General features: G+C 33.6%; 3 protein-coding genes and 2 long non-coding RNA genes across 5 annotated transcripts; 3 read left to right on the top strand and 2 right to left on the bottom strand.

The window, feature by feature from the left end:
• Positions 1-3012: 3012 nt before the first annotated feature.
• On the bottom strand, positions 3013-4525 carry LOC118437431. The gene is made up of 3 exons (XR_004836103.1): positions 4451-4525; positions 4071-4145; positions 3013-3700 (listed from the first exon to the last, which is right to left on the bottom strand). It is a non-coding gene; the product is annotated as an uncharacterized LOC118437431 (long non-coding RNA).
• Positions 4526-9812: 5287 nt separating this feature from the next.
• Positions 9813-12354, bottom strand: LOC118437433. Its single transcript, XM_035856428.1, has 9 exons — positions 11923-12354; positions 11603-11794; positions 11444-11523; positions 11233-11369; positions 11082-11175; positions 10679-11002; positions 10466-10610; positions 10263-10393; positions 9813-10189 (listed from the first exon to the last, which is right to left on the bottom strand). Exons 1-9 carry the CDS (start codon positions 12122-12124, stop codon positions 9842-9844), a joined length of 1653 nt encoding a protein of 550 aa, XP_035712321.1. The 5' UTR covers positions 12125-12354; the 3' UTR covers positions 9813-9841.
• LOC118437434 lies at positions 10265-11608 on the top strand. The gene is made up of 3 exons (XR_004836104.1): positions 10265-10577; positions 11074-11167; positions 11242-11608. It is a non-coding gene; the product is annotated as an uncharacterized LOC118437434 (long non-coding RNA).
• Positions 12355-14108: 1754 nt separating the features above from the next.
• LOC118437464 lies at positions 14109-14826 on the top strand. Its single transcript, XM_035856482.1, has 3 exons — positions 14109-14306; positions 14378-14569; positions 14631-14826. Exons 1-3 carry the CDS (start codon positions 14112-14114, stop codon positions 14709-14711), a joined length of 468 nt encoding a protein of 155 aa, XP_035712375.1. The 5' UTR covers positions 14109-14111; the 3' UTR covers positions 14712-14826.
• Positions 14827-16391: 1565 nt separating this feature from the next.
• LOC118437480 lies at positions 16392-17480 on the top strand. The gene is made up of 2 exons (XM_035856505.1): positions 16392-16935; positions 17192-17480. The coding sequence occupies exons 1-2, from the start codon at positions 16392-16394 to the stop codon at positions 17428-17430; spliced, it is 783 nt and encodes a 260-aa protein (XP_035712398.1). The 3' UTR covers positions 17431-17480.
• Positions 17481-18237: the final 757 nt, after the last annotated feature.

Below are 18237 nucleotides of genomic sequence, written 5' to 3' on the forward strand. Positions count from 1 at the left end.
TTTAATTTTCTAAAAGTTTCAAATTTGTAACACTCTTATTAATGAATTATTATGTATTGTATTTTAATATTCATGTAATGACCCGTAAAACGACATTAGCCATATTTAGAGATTTTCAGGGGCAATTTTATGACTTGAAAAATGGGGCAAAACGGATTTTCTAGTCGTTTACACGAATTAAACTCCGTTATCATGAAAGTATAATTTTTATCCAACTTTAACGTCTGAATGAAGAAAAATATTTTTTCCTCAGGAAATCCTGAAATATGCATTAAAATGTTTATTTTTAGAAAATGCTCGAAATATGTAGGAAAATATGTGTATTTACGAAAAAACCTCAAAATATGTATGAAAGTATGTATATGTACGAAAACCCTAAAATATGTAAAATATGGAAAACAATGTTTGAATTTTTGAAATCATGCTTCGATAGGATGTGTGTATACGAAGTTATAGTGAGATCTGATTGGGAATGAAAAAGTTAGAAATACATACATATCCGCCCTCTGGTCATGATCCATTTACCGAGTAATTTATTTAGTGGTAATATCAGTAAAAGTGCTTTAAAAAAAATTATCCAAGAAGTAGTTTATTGATAAGCAACGTGAAGAACGAATTATTGATATGTTTAATCTAATTGATAATAACGAAGAAATGTAACTGTGTATACTTTATATATAAAAATTGTTTGTCCTTGAAACGTAATGACCCAATCTTTGGGGTGTTTCATTGTATGAAATAAATAAATAAATAAATAAATAAATAAGAACTGAAATCCCGGGATTTTTCAATTCGTCATTCAGAGCTGAAAATTACTTATAATTTATAATTTTAATAGCAATTTTACATTATTTTCGGCTATATGATGATTGGTAAGAAAAGTTTCGATGACGTAACCATACAAATTGATCCTGGACTTGAAAATCGAAATGTTCAACAATATGGTTAGCCACATTTTTCTAACCCGTATACATATGTACATATATTTATACATATCTAAATTTTATAATTCAAAATGAAATTTATAGTTCAAGATCGAGCTTCAAATTCCCAATTTCGATGTTAGATTTCAACTTGAAGGAACTAAGCACGATTATAATCATAAAATCTTAAATCAGTTATGCTCAAAAATACTAACATGTTAGAAGTGAATTCGAATTTTAGCCGATGAATTTAAAGCTAAATTTAATGCGTTTTGCACAAAGTGGTTCATATATTTGATCTTCAAATTTTTGAATTGCTAAACTTCATATCCAACCGAAGTTTTTGAATAATGGTTCGCAATTTAGGCCAAATAATATAAGTACGTCAATTTGGGCATTTCGGGTTAGCCTTCTGGCGAATCCTTGGTTAATTATTTAAGATTTCTGGAATGAAATTGTCAAACTTTTTCATATCACATATCACCTCTCAAAGATAGAGGGCGGAAATTGGGCTACGCCGAAATACACCGAGATTTAACATTTTCAATAGCAGGCAAAACCATATAATCGCTAATTTGTATTGCTACCATATGTATTTTGAGTTGACCAGAAAATAGCATACTTTATAATAATATTCATGCATGCACAGAGCCCGAAAACATATAGAGGGTATTCATTATTTCTTCGTATCCTTAGTATTCTTCGTATCGTAAAATAACTTACGACGCTTACGAGATTTTGTAAGCGTCGCAAGATTTTCTCATCGAAAATCGCGTTACTACGCTTACGATTTTTACGAAAGCTGACCCCTTGTTTTACCTTCGTAAACTATTTTACGATACTACGGATACGAAGAAATAACGAATACCCTCATAAAGAGATATGTAAGTATTATAAATACGTTCAGACGCTGTACTTTTATAGCCATGTACCTTTTTGTATACCCAAATTTGACTAATTTGAAGTTATAAGGTGATATTTGAATTTCGGGAAAAAATTCCGGGATTTCCCGGGATTTATCACGCCAAAGCCGGGAATCCCGATTCCCGGGATTTCCAAAATCGTCCGGGATTAGGACCCCTACACAGTGGTACATATGCAAAAAGGATACTTTAGCAATTTAGATTACGATGTAACTAACAGATCGAAAATTTAGTATTAACTTATAGAACGCAACGCGTCCAATCAACCAATCTGGATGGAGAAAGAGGTGTTAATCAGTGTTAATTCTCAACACTGAAAAATACGTTGATCGTCATTCCAATGTCATGGTACAAATAAGTTAAACGGTGTCATAAAACTCCAGAGCAATGCTGAAGGATTTGGTTTGTAAAAAAGTATGCGTTGTTTTCAAGTTTATCCGAGAAGCAATGCATGACCATATACAAGGTTGCACTGAAACTTAATGCCATATAAGTAGTTTGCGTTTTATGTGCATCGACTAAATACTTTTCCATGTAATCTTACCATAGTGTTCCTAGCACTCCGAATTAATTCCTAGTTATCCTAGTTAATTTCTAGCACTTTTTTTATACGAAAAACCAGAATTCTGCTTTTGGTAAGTTTCCGAAGTAAATTAACAAGAAATGCAAGACCTGAGTCGAACCCCACATAACCTCTCTGCAACTGGGAGCATTTTTCAATGAAAAGTAACCAATGCAATTAGTGTCAACGAGAACTATGTAAATTGCTTTTGTGAAAAGAGTATGACAATATTGCCATTTAGATTAGCTATACGCCGAGAGCTTCGAACATTAGAAATTCAAATTCATCAGAAATTCATCAAAAATAATGGAGACTTGTTGCCAAATCCACCAATTGTATTAAGTAATTCAGTCGGGATTACTTTTCTTTGACAAAACTACATACCACGATTCTGATATTTCACACATTAACGAAAACCTTCTATAGCATGCTGAGTAAATTCTGGCCTTCCTAACGTCATTTCTTCATTAAGAATTGATGTTGGTATTGCAACATGACTTCGAAGTAAAAATTCGAACTCAATAATAGCCTTGCAAGCTCTCAAGTTTGAGACCACAATACCCATATTTACATATGTATGTGCGAACGGTATAGACGGATAGGATAGATGGATAAGCACATATGCTTATCCATCCACCTGTTAAAATTGTTTCACCATCAACGAGTTTTAAAGCCAATTTCTTACAAATTGCTTGCTATATTTTTTGCTAACGTTGCTGTCATGAAGACCCTTATTATTGACACATATACATATTGACTTAATTATAATAGGCTGAATTATTGTAGGCTTAATTATAATAACAACATAAGTTGAAGATTAGCTGATCAACGTCATTCCAAATTTGTATAATTTGTACCTATGTCTTAAACAAAATCATGTAAAAATAGTAAGGATATCTCCCTAACAGTTAACTAGCTTAAATATGTATGTGTACATACCCAAATCTAATAAAAGTACCATCTCGAAGTTGGTTCATTTAAGTAGTTACTTCTTAAAATTGAAGTTCGTGACCAATGACGGTAAGAGAATTCAATCTCATAGATTCTTACATACATACAAATACTGAAATATTTTTTCGAACAATATTCGTAAGGTTGTGTTTGCTAAAAATGTAAAGTCCTCTAACTTGTTTGTATGTGTTTCCTGAAGGTGTCCGGCGCAAACTCTTCCCAACATGATGATGACGAATTTATTTGAACGGATAAGAAATGTATGGTCCTCCAGCCATCCGGATGCGTAGATATGAGGAATGACACACGACTTAAGAGGACGTCGAATTCAGCCAAGGTTTCTGCACATATTTAAATACATACTTATTTATGTAAATGTTTGATATATTTAAGCAATTGTGAGATTTGTGTGACACCTCGTGTGAAAATATATCTGCCAAAAATGTGTCCCTTTTGTATAGAAAAATTTTTGCACAAACGCGGTTAGAATTATGAACAAGTTTGTTATGGTTTTTGCTATATGTGTACATACATATGTATGCAAATATATACAGCCTAAAAATCGAGATCAAAAATAATTGCAAAATGGACTAATTTTTAGAAAAGTCGAATGTCATACACACGTTGATGCACGAATTTCACGAGTTTTAACGCTATTTACGATTTGCATTTAAAATTAAGTATGTATTTTATACGAAATTATGCATTTACCTCATCAAGGTTACGACGTCATTAAGCTCAATAAGCTGGATGTGCAGGTTCGGGTGGATGGATCAGTTATGATTTCTGTAAAAGGATATTTTTTACACGTTCAAATACAATTTCAATAATCGTAGCACAAAATATCTTTCCGTCTATGTACTAAGAAGTTGACGCGAATACATCCATTGTGTGTTCTATTATTATGCGAAAAATGCATACTCTCTCGCAATCGATTCAAAATTTCAAATTATGCACGTTCGGTCCTGTAATTTTGTGTCTGTAGTAATGTCACAAGTGACAAATTAGTAATCAAATAATGACACAAAATAGTATCACCTTTCCACAATGGGGAAAAATTAAAAATAAAATGAAAAATTGTTGAAACTTACCCATCTATTGATTTTCTCCACAAAATGTGATTTTCTCGAAGTTAAATACGATTCAGTAGTTCTGTTAGCACTCACTTTTTATCAGTTTTATTTTTGACTGGATTATTTAATTTATGTGTTTTTATTAAATTTGTCAAATTATATTTAACCGTCTAGGAGACGGTCTCTCAGAAGCTATGCTACCTCGACTACATCTTCAGTGAGACTGAATCTTCAGAAACGTTGGACTGAGAAAGAAAGAAAGAGTCGGATCGGCGTCACTTATTGATGAAAGAGAGATCCATTCATTAATGTCTGAAACTTTTCTACCACAACCACTCGGAATTTGTCAGCAAACGTTGCCTTTTGATCTGTTACTGATATCCTGGGCAACTTTCCAAATGAACATCTCCCAAGTCGTTAAAGCTCTTTTGTCTGATTGTATGCAAAAGAAAGCGAGTGACTCCTCTTATTTATTTCAAAGCAGGGGGATTTAACTAGGGTTGCCGTTTTTATCCGAGATTATCCTATCCGATCGGATCGGATAATGTCGGATAGGATAAGGAAAAATACGATTCGGATATCCGTCGGATAGGATAATTTTTTTAAATTATCCGACTCGGATTATCCGATGTTGTCCGTCGGATATCCGACGGATATCGGATAATTTAAAAATGGGAGTTACGTATAATTTAGACACGTTGTATGTGCGAAAGTAAAGTAAAGATTCCATCTCCAAATGTATTTCATTTTCATCCATGGATATATTTACATAAGTAATTCCAGACAAATCTTAGTAAAGTTAGCAGATGTAAAATTATTATCATGTCAGACACAAAACGGTTCCCTTTGTGGTAATATATATAAGGTTATTTTCCCATTGCTTAGAGAATCAATCTATTTCTGTTGGTTCTTTAAAGTAATTAATTTGAATATTGACATTGTGATAAATTGAACTGATTACATACTGCGTGTCATACATATTCAAACTAATAAAGAAAAATGGAGACTTAAAGAAAGACGTTTGTCAAATATATACATATGTGTCACTTCTAATTCCTACAACTCCCTTAGTATATAGTTCAGTCAGTGGTCAGTGCACTTGACATAATTTTAAGAGCATATCGTCGACCTAATTCTAAAAAGCCCTAAGTGCAGTCGATGCTTAATTTTAAAAAGCCCTAAGTGCAGTGGATGCTTCATTTTAAAAAGCCCTAAGTGCAGTCGATGCTTAATTTTAAAAAGCCCTAACTACACAAAAAAAATTCTAAAAAGCCCTAAGTGCAAGCATGTATTTACTTATGGCTAAATCTTGACAAAACAATTCTTCCTACATCGCGCGATTTAGCCATAAGTAAATACATGCTTGCACTTAGGGCTTTTTAGAATTTTTTTTGTGTAGTTAGGGCTTTTTAAAATTAAGCATCGACTGCACTTAGGGCTTTTTAAAATTAAACATCCACTGCACTTAGGGCTTTTTAAAATTAAGCATCGACTGCACTTAGGGCTTTTTAGAATTAGGTAGACGATATGTAAATTGAATACCCGACAATTGTTGGCATTATTTGAAATTTTTATATGTATTTTCCTAATTAATTTGATTATCCTATCCTATCCGTCGGATATCGGATCGGATAATATTTCTGAAATTATCCGACTCGGATTATCCGAACAGTGGACTTATCCGATCGGATAAAAATTATTTTTATCCTATCCTATCCTATCCGATCGGATGGCAACCCTAGATTTAACGTCAGAACGGGAAGGATCATTGTGTAGAATTTGTTTGTGAGACAGGGGTCCAATTTTATGACAGTAGTTTTCATGGTATCTTCGTGAAGGGTGAATTTTGAGCTTTTCGTCAACCAGATACGTTGCCTTGTGTTGGCACAAAATGTTTCCCCAATCGGGATGAATCTCTTCATTACATACAATCGAGCAAATCTCATCAATGTGAAAGTGGCAAAATGCGTGGAAATGCATAAATATGTGTGCTTGCGTCTAGATACATTTCGTCTCCCTTGTCCACGAGCAGGACTTATGCACTTACTGATGTCGTAAAATCTTGTGCAACATAAATGAGGCATCTTGAGAAGTATTTACGACAGACAATTCTGCCCTCTCCCCTAAATTTCGTTTCGGATTTTATCAGCTGGAATAATTTAGAAAATTGTGTACTTTCCCGATTAAAATGGGATGGACTTTTTGATTGTTTCGTATGAAGAGTTTCTGCGTGAAACTCAACTTATATTTCTTATTAGTCACAAAATTACTAGAATGAGACTTTTGCGATATTTTGAAAGTGTGTTGTTTTCAAGCAGCCCAAGCTTGTTTATTTCGAGATCCAATAGAAATATATGCAATAGTATTTAGGAATATGCACATTTAAATGCGTAAATATTAAGAAAACCATATTTTATATTCAATAAATATCCATAATAATAATTTTAGAAGCTCTAACATTGGAATAATATTAAGTAATGTCTGAGCTGCATAATGTACACACACACATACATATGCATAAATACACTCTCCGAAAAATGTTTACCGGAATCATTACCCCGTGTAGTCTATATATGACTCTACTGCTGTGGTAATGGGTTAGTTACCGCGCGGTATTTAACAGAAAGATTACCATCCCGGCATTAACGTATTACTCCACAATAATATCATAAATATCATGCAATATGAACCTGCAACTGCACGCAGTAATGAAGTAATATTAGCCAGTAATGATATTATGATAAATGTATAAAGATGCTTATTACTGGGTGGTAAATAATCAACACCGCACCATAATCATATTATTATCGTTTGCTTATCGATATTTATTATTATGGTAATAAATGTTTCACTATTTCGGTAATTATTTTGATTATTTATTGTAATAATTCGCAATAATTAAACTACACAACTTAATTAAATACAAAAACCAATCAAGTTATATATAGCCTAAATTACAAATACATATATTTTTACAAGTAATGCCTTAAAACTAAATGAAAAGCATCGGTATTACAATTTTTTTGAAACTCAAAACATTCATGAACAATTAAATTAGATATATCCACAACTTCAAACAAATCATTTGTACGTGTAACAATATAGGAAAAATAGTGTCTGTCAAAGAAGTCTACATTTAGCTTTTTCAAAAATAACAGGCATCTGGTTTCATCAATTAATATTAGGTCCTGAATTACACCAAAATTTGGAAAAATATTTCCCATTCCATAGCAAACAACATAATCAATTTTGTATTTATAATTACGATACCAGACCTTATTTGCTGTATAAACTTTTGTATTTCCGTCACATTCTTTAAATATGTCAAACTGTCTTAATTTCTCGATTAAATCAAAAGACTCAGCAAATTCATACAAATTAGATACTACTATATTATCTGCCCTAACCCCCTCATTAATTTCAATAGTTTTTAACAAATGAGAACTATACTGTTGATGCCTTTTAGCCAACGATGAACAAATATTACGAAAATTTCTTATTTGTCCTGCTAATTGAGAAAAATAATTATGTTTCCCCTCATACCGCATGGCCCACATTGATACTAATGGCCCACTTTGCCTAATGACAAAAGAATAGTGACACATTAAATGGTGCTTGGGGATAAGTTTTTGATCTGGGAACAACTTACGAAATAGATTATGATGGCTAACTATTTTTGCATCTAATAATAACAAAGTAGATTCTGAAAATTTCCGACAAAATACATAGCTCAAAATCTCCAAAAGTTGCAATAAAATTTCCCAATATTTTTTTTGCTCATTACTAATAACTAAATCCCCAATAATCACTGGTAAATACCGAATCAGACACCAGGCTTGAGAAGCTTTTTGTCCAATTTTGTTTCCCGATCCTTCTAGTCGTATTGGACTTGGGCGATTCTTTGATTCTAAATAGCCAAAATTATGGGCCTGAATTCTTTGATTAATTAAATCTAAATCAAAGCACTTTAAAGATATTAATTTTTGTAAAACTAGTTTGATTTCGTACGGAACGACACCTTCCAGTAAATCGTGCATAATGTCAACAGACGGACTATCTAAAAAATTAAAATAATTAAGTTGATTTAAAATACATTCAGTTTGAACACCAAAAGATTTGTCACTTAAATGATTGGCATAATTACTTTTGTCCCTGACTATCATTTTGCTATGCTCAAATATTTCTTGTGCTTCACTTTTAGATGTACAGCATATTCGACAAAAATAATGGGAATTAAACGACTCATTAAATCCTAGCAAACTATTTCCACCTAAGTTGTCAAACGCAAGAGAACACAAAGTACCAAAAATTCTATCAGATCCATTTACCGATATGCCCACTTTCTCAAGATACAGGAAATCTGGAATTATTAATTTCAGAATTGAATTAATACCATACTTTTTGGCATCCTCCGAATAAAACAAGGCTAATAAATGTATTGAGCTAAGTTGGGAATTAATATAATCTGGAAGATTTTTAATAGTAAAGTAAAACGCTCCCAATTTGTGAATTCCTCGTTTTGAGCCAAGGGGATTGACTGTTTCAAAATCATCATAGAAAAGTTGAATTTGAATAGAATTCGGGTTCCTTGAAAAAAGACAATTAGTTTTAAATGCAACTGTATCTTTAAATGACTCGATTGAATTGGAATTTGAAGGTACAACTTTTGAAAAACACTGATAAATATCTGGAGATGAAACAAGTTTTTCTAAACTCTTGAGAATTGGTACATACATAAATGTATCTGATACAATAACTTCTTGACGTTTGTTATCTCTCACCCTTTGCTCCAGCCTACTTCCTAACGAATATTCTTTTGGCATAATTATTTGGCTATATTTTTCTAACGCTTTCTGTCGTTTGTAAATAGAATTTACGTGACTGAACGCTTCTATTAAAGATAGCGACTGGCAACTAAAGTCCTCAAAATTTTCTTTGCAAAATTTGTTGCTTATCCTTAAAATTAATTTTGAAATTTGAAGAAACGAATTTTCAAACTCTTTAACAACAAAGTCCACAGTTGAATTGGTAACACATGACGAGCAGAATGAAATTAAAATATCTTTCATTACGTTAATTCCTAAATTGGTAGTAATATCTGCTTGTTCATTAAATTCAGTTAAATTGGGATCATTACCTACGTCATCTAAGACTGGATCTACTAAATTAAGTGAGGGAGTTAAATTTTCCTCAAAATTCTTATCATAATTTTCAGAATCTAAAACAATTTCGTGGGACTTAAAATGCCTCAACAATCCACTCCATGTACATATTTGTGTGCTACAAGACTGTTTAGGACATATTGTAGCTGGAAAATTTGCCTCACCGTAATTATGAATGCACCTAAAATGTACTATAATCTCTCTAAATTTACAAAATACTTTTCCACATGGACCACAAGTATACATTTTAATTTGTCGAGGAATTTGACGTTTGAAGATAAGTAGAAATTTGCTGGAACACTTGTTTCACTTTTCTTGATAGCTGAGTAGTTGTTTCAAGTTGAAAAATGTGTACTTGAATAAACTTCCAAATTCCGGTCAAATTTTTGTCGTATTCTGTTCCAATTACGTAATGAGCCTTAAACAGGGAATCGATTGCCTCGGTTGAAGTTCTTGCGTTGATTGGGAGGAGGATTCGATCACAAATTATGTAGAAGGACGTCAAATTGGAGTGGTCCTCGCCTAGTACAATGAGCGCTGGTTGGGAAGTCTCAAAATTCCAAGTGTCCACAATTGATTTCAAGGGCGTTTCAGCCTATTTAAACACATATTTATTAAAACTGTCCCATATCGTTTAGCTGACCCTCTTAAATTATTCCCGCGCTTACCCGGTAAAAAGTAACCAACTTTAACTTTGCGTCGTCAATTTTACAGCGTCCCCCTTTCCCTCTCCCTTGAGCGCTTGGAGGAATAAGGTGTAACAGAACAAATAGAGCTGCTATTGATTTGTCCCAATTATCTGTGACAACAAAACAGTGGTTAGCAATTTATTTACGAAATTTATGATTATTAGATTTACGGAAACACTTACCATAATTATTGTTTGCGAATTTCAATAGGGCTGGCGAATTACTTAAAGTTTTGCAGTGCGCAATCAATCGGTCAGCAAATTCCGGCCACGTGTTTAGAAAGTTTTGTTCAAGGTCAGGAAACATTAGCGAAAACTCAAAATTAACCTGAACAGAAGTATTAATTGTATATTTATGACATGCGTAATTATTAAAATTAAGTTAATAATTCAAACCAAGTAGGAACATTCCGCAAATTTTGAGTACACACGTAGCACTGATTGATCGTTTGACCGTCTTATCTGGTTTCTGTGTTCAAAAGTTTCCTTCATGAGTGATACAATTTCACCTTTTTTAGTGCTTGAATTTAGGGCCGCCGTTAATTCCAAGTTGGGGAAAACCTCCTCTGCGCCTTTCGCTATTTTTGGCTTTGGGCCACCTTGACTTTCTTCTTTTTTCCGACGCCTCGTATCAACTTCCGGTTTCCTAATGTTTCTGTGAATCCACTTGAGTCGTTGTTGAATTAGGCCAGACCGGTTAATTTCATCATAAAGAATATCCTGCAATTTACACAAGACATTTTAGAATAATTTTTTTAGTAATTATTGTTACGAAAATTTATTTGCAATAGTAATTTACAATTCCGTCTGGCGTTCCCGGATATTTCCAGAAAGGCAGAATTTCAACAATCGCCTTTGCAAAAGATATCTGGTCTCGAGTGCATGGTGAGTTACTACATAACAGAAAATATTATTTACAAACAGCAAGGAACTTATTTAAAAATAATTACCCTTTTAAGTCTACCAATTTCGACACAAACTCGTTAACAATTATTGCCGCCGCTGAGTTATCGACGAGGGACTTCTCTCTGCACTCCAAGATTAGATTCGCCAAACGCGGCGTCTTCTCGACATATTCCTCTAATATCTAATATCGAAAAAAATCAAAAATTGTAGTTACTATGTACTTGTTAGAATATATTGAGCTGATGAACTGTTTACCTGCTTAAATACATCAACGTCACCAAGTCCTAATGATGGCGAAACTGGTGATGGCGCCGGTGAACACAATGGACTTGGCACTACAAAATTATTAATTATTATTAATTATCAGGTCATATATTAATTCCTGGAGGTATTACTTATCTATGTAGTACTTACAATAATAAATTTGAGGACTGGAACCGGCGTCCTGAATTGCGCTTACTGTAAAGTCCTCGCCTTGAATTCGAAATGTAATATTCGGTTTTTCTTCCTCCCATAAAATTGGAAACACATCCGCATCAATCTCGGCACCTTGGTCGTCTTCGATAAGTATCTGGATGTCGTCAGCAAGCTCAAACTTTATTCTAACTGTAAAATAAAGTTGCTAAATTAATAACTTAATTGAGATAATCTGCATTGAATTAATTAAATCAACAAAATCTTATCAATTTTTTCACTTGCGAATTATATTTATCTAATTAATCATGCTGACTTACCTTTTGTTAGAAATTCCTCGTAGTTATTGGAGCTCACTATTGCTTTCTTTTGATGTAAAGAATTCGAAACACGAATTAATTTATCTTTTTTGTCGCCCATTTTGTCCTCCTCGTGGTGTTTGTCGTGTGAGAGTGCGCAACTTCTTTCATTACTTGAATTGTGAAAAATAAATACCAGTGCGGTAGAATGGCAATACCGCATAAAGATTCAAATACATTACCCGGAAAATAAAGTGTTCATTATGGGGCAGTACTATACAGTTTTCTTTTTTCGTAATGAATACATACCGCTTGGTATTTTTAGCTTACCGATTTTAATCTTAGCGAATTTATCAACCCGTAGTGAACCAAAAACTTTATTAATAATAAAATTCGGTAAACAAATAATTACCGTTTTTGGTATAATTCACAATTACCAACCCGACAGTAATGATGGTCATTAAAACATCATTACCACACTTCGGAGAGTGTATTCATACACAGAACGAACCTTAAAAAATCCGTACCAATATATGCATGTATCACAACTTTCAGATATTTATATTGGTATCGAGGTACATACGAGCTACTCTAAATAAACTTGTGCATAATTATAACACGCTTCTGATAAAGTGTGCACTTAGCTAGATAATATGATCCACCACTGCAGAATTCTTAATTTTATACAAATTTCCTAAAAGTGCATTACGCATTTATGTATAAATAAAAACATATGTGTGAACATATTTTAGGCATACTTAAAGTATGTATGTAATTACTCGAGTCTGAATTACTGGGCAGCATCTGAATGAAGCATATTATTGATTTTGACGTCAGCCAGGACCCGAAGGAAAGGTACATTGACCCATGCAAACAATTAAAATTGATGCCCTGTCAGGGCATCTATACTTGCTCTATCCCTTTATTACATGTGTAAACTACATATGCATGCATGCATAGCAACAGTACAAATGTACATACACGTAAATAAAAACAGGAAGTTGCTACCTTCCCCCTTTTTGCATATGCATTTCCCTTTCCCTTTCCCAGGTTAATAATGCGACACGATTTTGCACTCCTGACTATTACTCATCCTTCGATTTATGAAATCTACGTGTACTAATATTTCTCTAGTCCATACCTAGATACTCAGATACGTACATACTTTCCCTCTCACATTTACACATAAATACACCAAACAAATTGAATACGATTTGCAGAAAATTTTCACCACCAAATCAGCGCTTGTGGTATGTAATAATGGGGAAAAGAAAGCGGAAAAATATCAAGTTAGCTGTAAAAGATAATACTGATTCTGCTCTGATTGCCCCAATCAAAAAAGAAGAAGAAATCTCGTTAAGTGAAGAAGATTCTTCTCAAGAATAAAATACAGATCCAGACGAAGATGAAGAGGATTTAGAGCCCTTATTCGGATCCATGCAGGTCCTCTTGACCCTCGGCTGGTGGCTATTTCTCGTACCATTTAAGCGAGTTGGGAGATATTCGTACGTCCTTCCACTGCATGGCGTAAGATAAGATAATTTACATACGAAATTGTGATCAAATACATACATACACATTTGTTTTTTATGCAAATTTTCAACCCTTTTGCATATGATGTATTCAATATTAGAAATCTGGCATATTTAGTCGCGCAGGCACTGATTTCTTGGTATTAAAATTGCTACCATTTGGCATTAAAATTATAAATATCAATTCGTAAAGATGTTTTACTGATGTTGTGGAACGTGAATCTTTAATAACCGAGCATGACATTAACTAAAAATCTGAGTATTCACAATTTTTGTGTTTGTATGAATTATTTCATTTTAATTTTTTCCCAAATCAAAATTTTAGGCCATAATTTTCTGTACCACCATGGCTATCTTGCAACCCTGGGATTTGCAGCGTCTTGCCAAATTCACACTACAAGTAAATCTCAACGAGGATGGAATACATGGAATTTTTATAATCCTTATTCGACTGGGAATACAACTTTACATTAAAGTTTTTATAATATACATCGATCTGCTAATGTGGCAAGTCTCCACCGGCTTAACCGCACTGGCCGAGAATTCCAAAAAGTTTTGCCGGGATAATGGCGAAAATAAGATGAAGAACCTAACAAAGGTATTTATTTAAATTAAATTAATACTTTTGTAACTTGGTAAAAACTAATTTTGTAAAAATTCTATCAGTCCGTCAACCACATGATGAGGACAAATTGCGTTGTCGACAGGCTCAACGAATTATTTGGACCCCTGATTCTCGTTGCCTGTGTGCGTTTCCTTCCCTCAAGCCTTACATGGGGTTGCAGATTGTTTCTGGGAGACTTCTCCGTGGAATGTATACTGAAAATATATCTAAGCCTTCACTTTCTCATGTCGGGAGCGAACTTTAAGATGGTAAATTCCCATCAAAATTACTGTTATCATATAAAGAATGACTTAGATATTTGTATTTATTTTCTTTCTAGTCCGAAGAAATACTGAACAATTTGCACAACCGGATTCATGAGAAGCCTACAAGAAGTCAAAACTCTAAACGAACAAATGACAGAATCCCAACGAATAAATGGGACTGGTTAAAATTGGACTTAAAATCTTTAAAACCGGTAGCAATGGATGTATTCGGTATATTCCAGCTGGATACAGACTTTACATCTACGGTAAGAAGGCAAATAAGTTGATCGTGGTGTATATTGTTGATTTTTATGTATGAATATGCAGCTCGCAACAATTACGACTGTCCTACTCTTCTTAATTTTGGGACAAGTTTTCGCCCAAAATTTTGTCCTCGTGGGATCCTAGGCAAATATTTGTCATTTTTAAATACATGAGTTGACATACATACATAAAAAAGTGTTTAACATGAAGTTTTTTACATAATTTATCTTTGAAATTATTTAAGTATGCATAAAGTATTTGACTATGGCCAAATATTTTAAAGAATTATTATTAAATACATACCAGTGAAATAAAATATGTACATGGTTTATATTAAAGCTATTTTTAATGTAAGTCGTTAACCAGTAAAATTGCACTTCTTTATGTATGTTTAAAATTTCTTTAATTATCTACATAAATTTGCACCTTATTTCCAGTGGGGTGCGAAATTTTGATCCTCTGTAATGTGATTCGTCGTCATTATCGTAATTGGCTGGCACGTGCCAAGGTTCTGTTTATAACTCACTGACAAGGGACACTCACGACCTGTCGTTTGAGTCCAGGGTACCCACTATGTTTTTTAGAATCTACTAGGACCCAAGATGAAGGATTCATTCATATTTCCGTGTAAAACTCATATTTGGCGCCATGGCGTAGCGCCAAATTCGCCAAATTTGATGGTTTTTCATTTTAAAACCGCCAGAACTTTTGAAATCCTGGACGGATTTTCAAAATTTTTGGCAAAAATCATGACAAGGAGTTCAACTTTCGTATTTTATGAATTTTTTTCCAAAATTATCGCTTTTAACTTTTCGCAAAATTTCGAAATTTCGGGTTCGTCGAAAAAATGATAAAATTATATAAAAATATTATAAAATTAAAATTAAAATAAAATTATAAAAAATGGTAAAAATATCTCAAAAATTAAAATTTTTTTATTTTTATTTTTTTCTCTAAAATTTGGACTTTTCTGATCATTTTAAGCATAAAATTTAAAAATCCGACATAAACTGCAAAAGTTATGGGGGTTTGAAGTTGGTCGAAAATGCAAATTTTTAAGTTTAGCGCCACGCCATGGCGCCAAATATGAGTTTTACACGGAAATAAGAATGAATCCTTCATCAGGGGTCCTAGTAGGTTCTAGAAAACATAGTGGGTACCCTGGACTCAAACGACAGGTCGTGAGTGTCCCTTGTGAGATAAAAAGTCATTTGGCATGGTGAACTTTGCTTATCTTCTCACATATGTAAGTATTTATTTATATATTTAGTTATCAATTATCTAGTACATAATCATGTGTCATTTCATATAATATGTTAAGGAGTATGAGCACCTTCAACCTTAAACACCTGAACATATAATTTCTTTATTACCATCATATCCTGATTTGTGTACTTAACGGGTGTACTCATTTTCTTTTGATATCACTAAATTGAAGAAGACTAATTGTATTGCTTGTTGTGGACTAAACGATGTACTGATAACGTTGTTTACTCTCATGTGCTCTACGAATTAAGAGTATTAGCATAATTGTCATCATATTTCCATTTAGTATGCATACATTTTCTATAGATATATGCATAATTGTAACATCATTATAAATTTGCTGACGAAATGTTCATCAAATATTTCATGACATTGTAAATATAAATGCATTTGTGCCTACAACTGTGTCTGTCTTCATTTGGCAGATGACACAAAAAGTCCCATCTGATCGAATTAAAGCTTATTTAATTAGCTAATGTCTAAATAATTAATTCGTGAAAAATATCGCATATCACATTTCCTATATACTATACTGGCGAAGACCTCTTCTTTTAAAAAATGTGTTACTACACCAGTTTCGAGTTGCACCTTAAAGTTTTAAGAATTTTGAGTGGCACTGGTGTATCACCACTGCGAGCCGGTGTTGCAATAAGGTCAAAAACCAAAGCGTATCAAGCTCTGCAAAAACCAGCAAAAAAATCGTCAACCCCCAACCCCTCCGACTTGAAAAGCTCCCTCAGTATTATTACCGAATCTAAGCAGAGTGCCGACCAGCACTTCACATTTCCAGTTTATACAGTTGGAAGTTATCGAACAGCTCCGCCACAATTTTGGATCATGCTGTCGTTGTTTTACTTCTCGTTATTTTACGCGGTCACAAAATTAGTACTTTTTGTCAAGGCGGATGAACAAGAAGAACTGGGGGATGTGAAAATACCAGAAAGGGACAAGATTCGAAGACCCATCTTCATCGTGGGGTCATTCGTTTGGACGATGTACACTTGCACGTGCTGTGCGGTCTACTTTGTCCATTTCTTCAAACATGAAAGACTCTGTGCTATGCTTCTCAAATGGCAAATTTTGGAGGGAGAGCTTATTTCAGGTTGAGAATTATTACAAGCACACTTAAAAATAATGTTCCCCTTTTTAATAGAGTGAACTCTTAATTCTAAATTAAGCGAACTACACTAAATTCAGAGTAACGTTACAAAGATAAACAAAAAGGTTTAGAATGAATTTATATAGCAAAATTTAATTAATTGCAGAACACATAATGTATTGTGCATTTATTTTTAATAGTGAATATATAGCTTGAATGGCTTGTGTAACTAAATAATAAAATACCCTTCTTTGTACAGAGTCTAAAGCCATTCAAGCAACGGAGGACAGTGTGGCATCATTTTTAAAACGACAACGAAACGGGCTGATCACTTTCCTTTTAGGATTTCCATTCTCCTTTGCCTTCTTGGGAGCTGGAACCACGTATTACAAAAGATTCCCGATGAACATGTTTTCCAACTTTGCTACAGGTTGGGAGCAAGACAGGTTCTGGATAGAGCCGGCGTGCTTGATAATTTCATGGATACAAGTCGGGTAGGTATATGCAAGTATTTTTCCATTGGACAATACGATAATCAGCTTATTTGCTATGGACCTAATCACGTCAACCTTTGAATGTCTCTAAATTAGCGCTTAGCAATATAACATGCAAAGTCTGACGAAAATAGTTTTGCCAAGATTTGGCAAAACTCTTGCTGCAAAACCATAGGATATTTTTTGCAAGGTGGCACAGCAAATATATGTATATGTACGTATGTAAGCTGTTTTTATTTCACAAACTCATACTCACTAGCAAGAGAAGTTACAGATAGTGAGGAAAACAAAATCAAAATATGTGTTTTTAGAGATAAATTTAATTTTTCAAGCCAATAGTTTGGAATCTCAGAATCTCCTCATTTTGTTAATACCTATGTCGATATTTTCTCTGAATTTTATTTGTTTAATTTTTGATTTTTATAATTTTATTAGTTACTTATGATTTTTTTAGCTTCGCAAGTTTTCCAAATGAGCTACGATACGGAATAAGACGTTGTCGGGAGTGCACTAAATTTATGTAAATATTTAGATTTCTACAGAATTTCTCAATATTTTTTTTACTCTCCACAGAATATTTCTCCTTTGTGAATGCCAAACCGAGCTAGTTGCCCTTGCTTTCACTCGAAGTATGTCCAGCTGTCTTAAAATCTTGAGCCAACCAGCCACCGATTTCCACCGGAGACACATCGAGTCCAAACTTAATCCAAGCTATGGACAACACGCCGGTTACATCCATATCACCGAAAAAGCCCACCTGATCGAAATATTTCACGACTCTGTGACCCGATTCGAACATCTTAAAAGCTTA

Source organism: Folsomia candida, unplaced genomic scaffold (assembly GCF_002217175.1).
Source record: "Folsomia candida strain VU population unplaced genomic scaffold, ASM221717v1 Fcan01_Sc013, whole genome shotgun sequence".
NCBI classification, from domain to species: domain Eukaryota; kingdom Metazoa; phylum Arthropoda; class Collembola; order Entomobryomorpha; family Isotomidae; genus Folsomia; species Folsomia candida.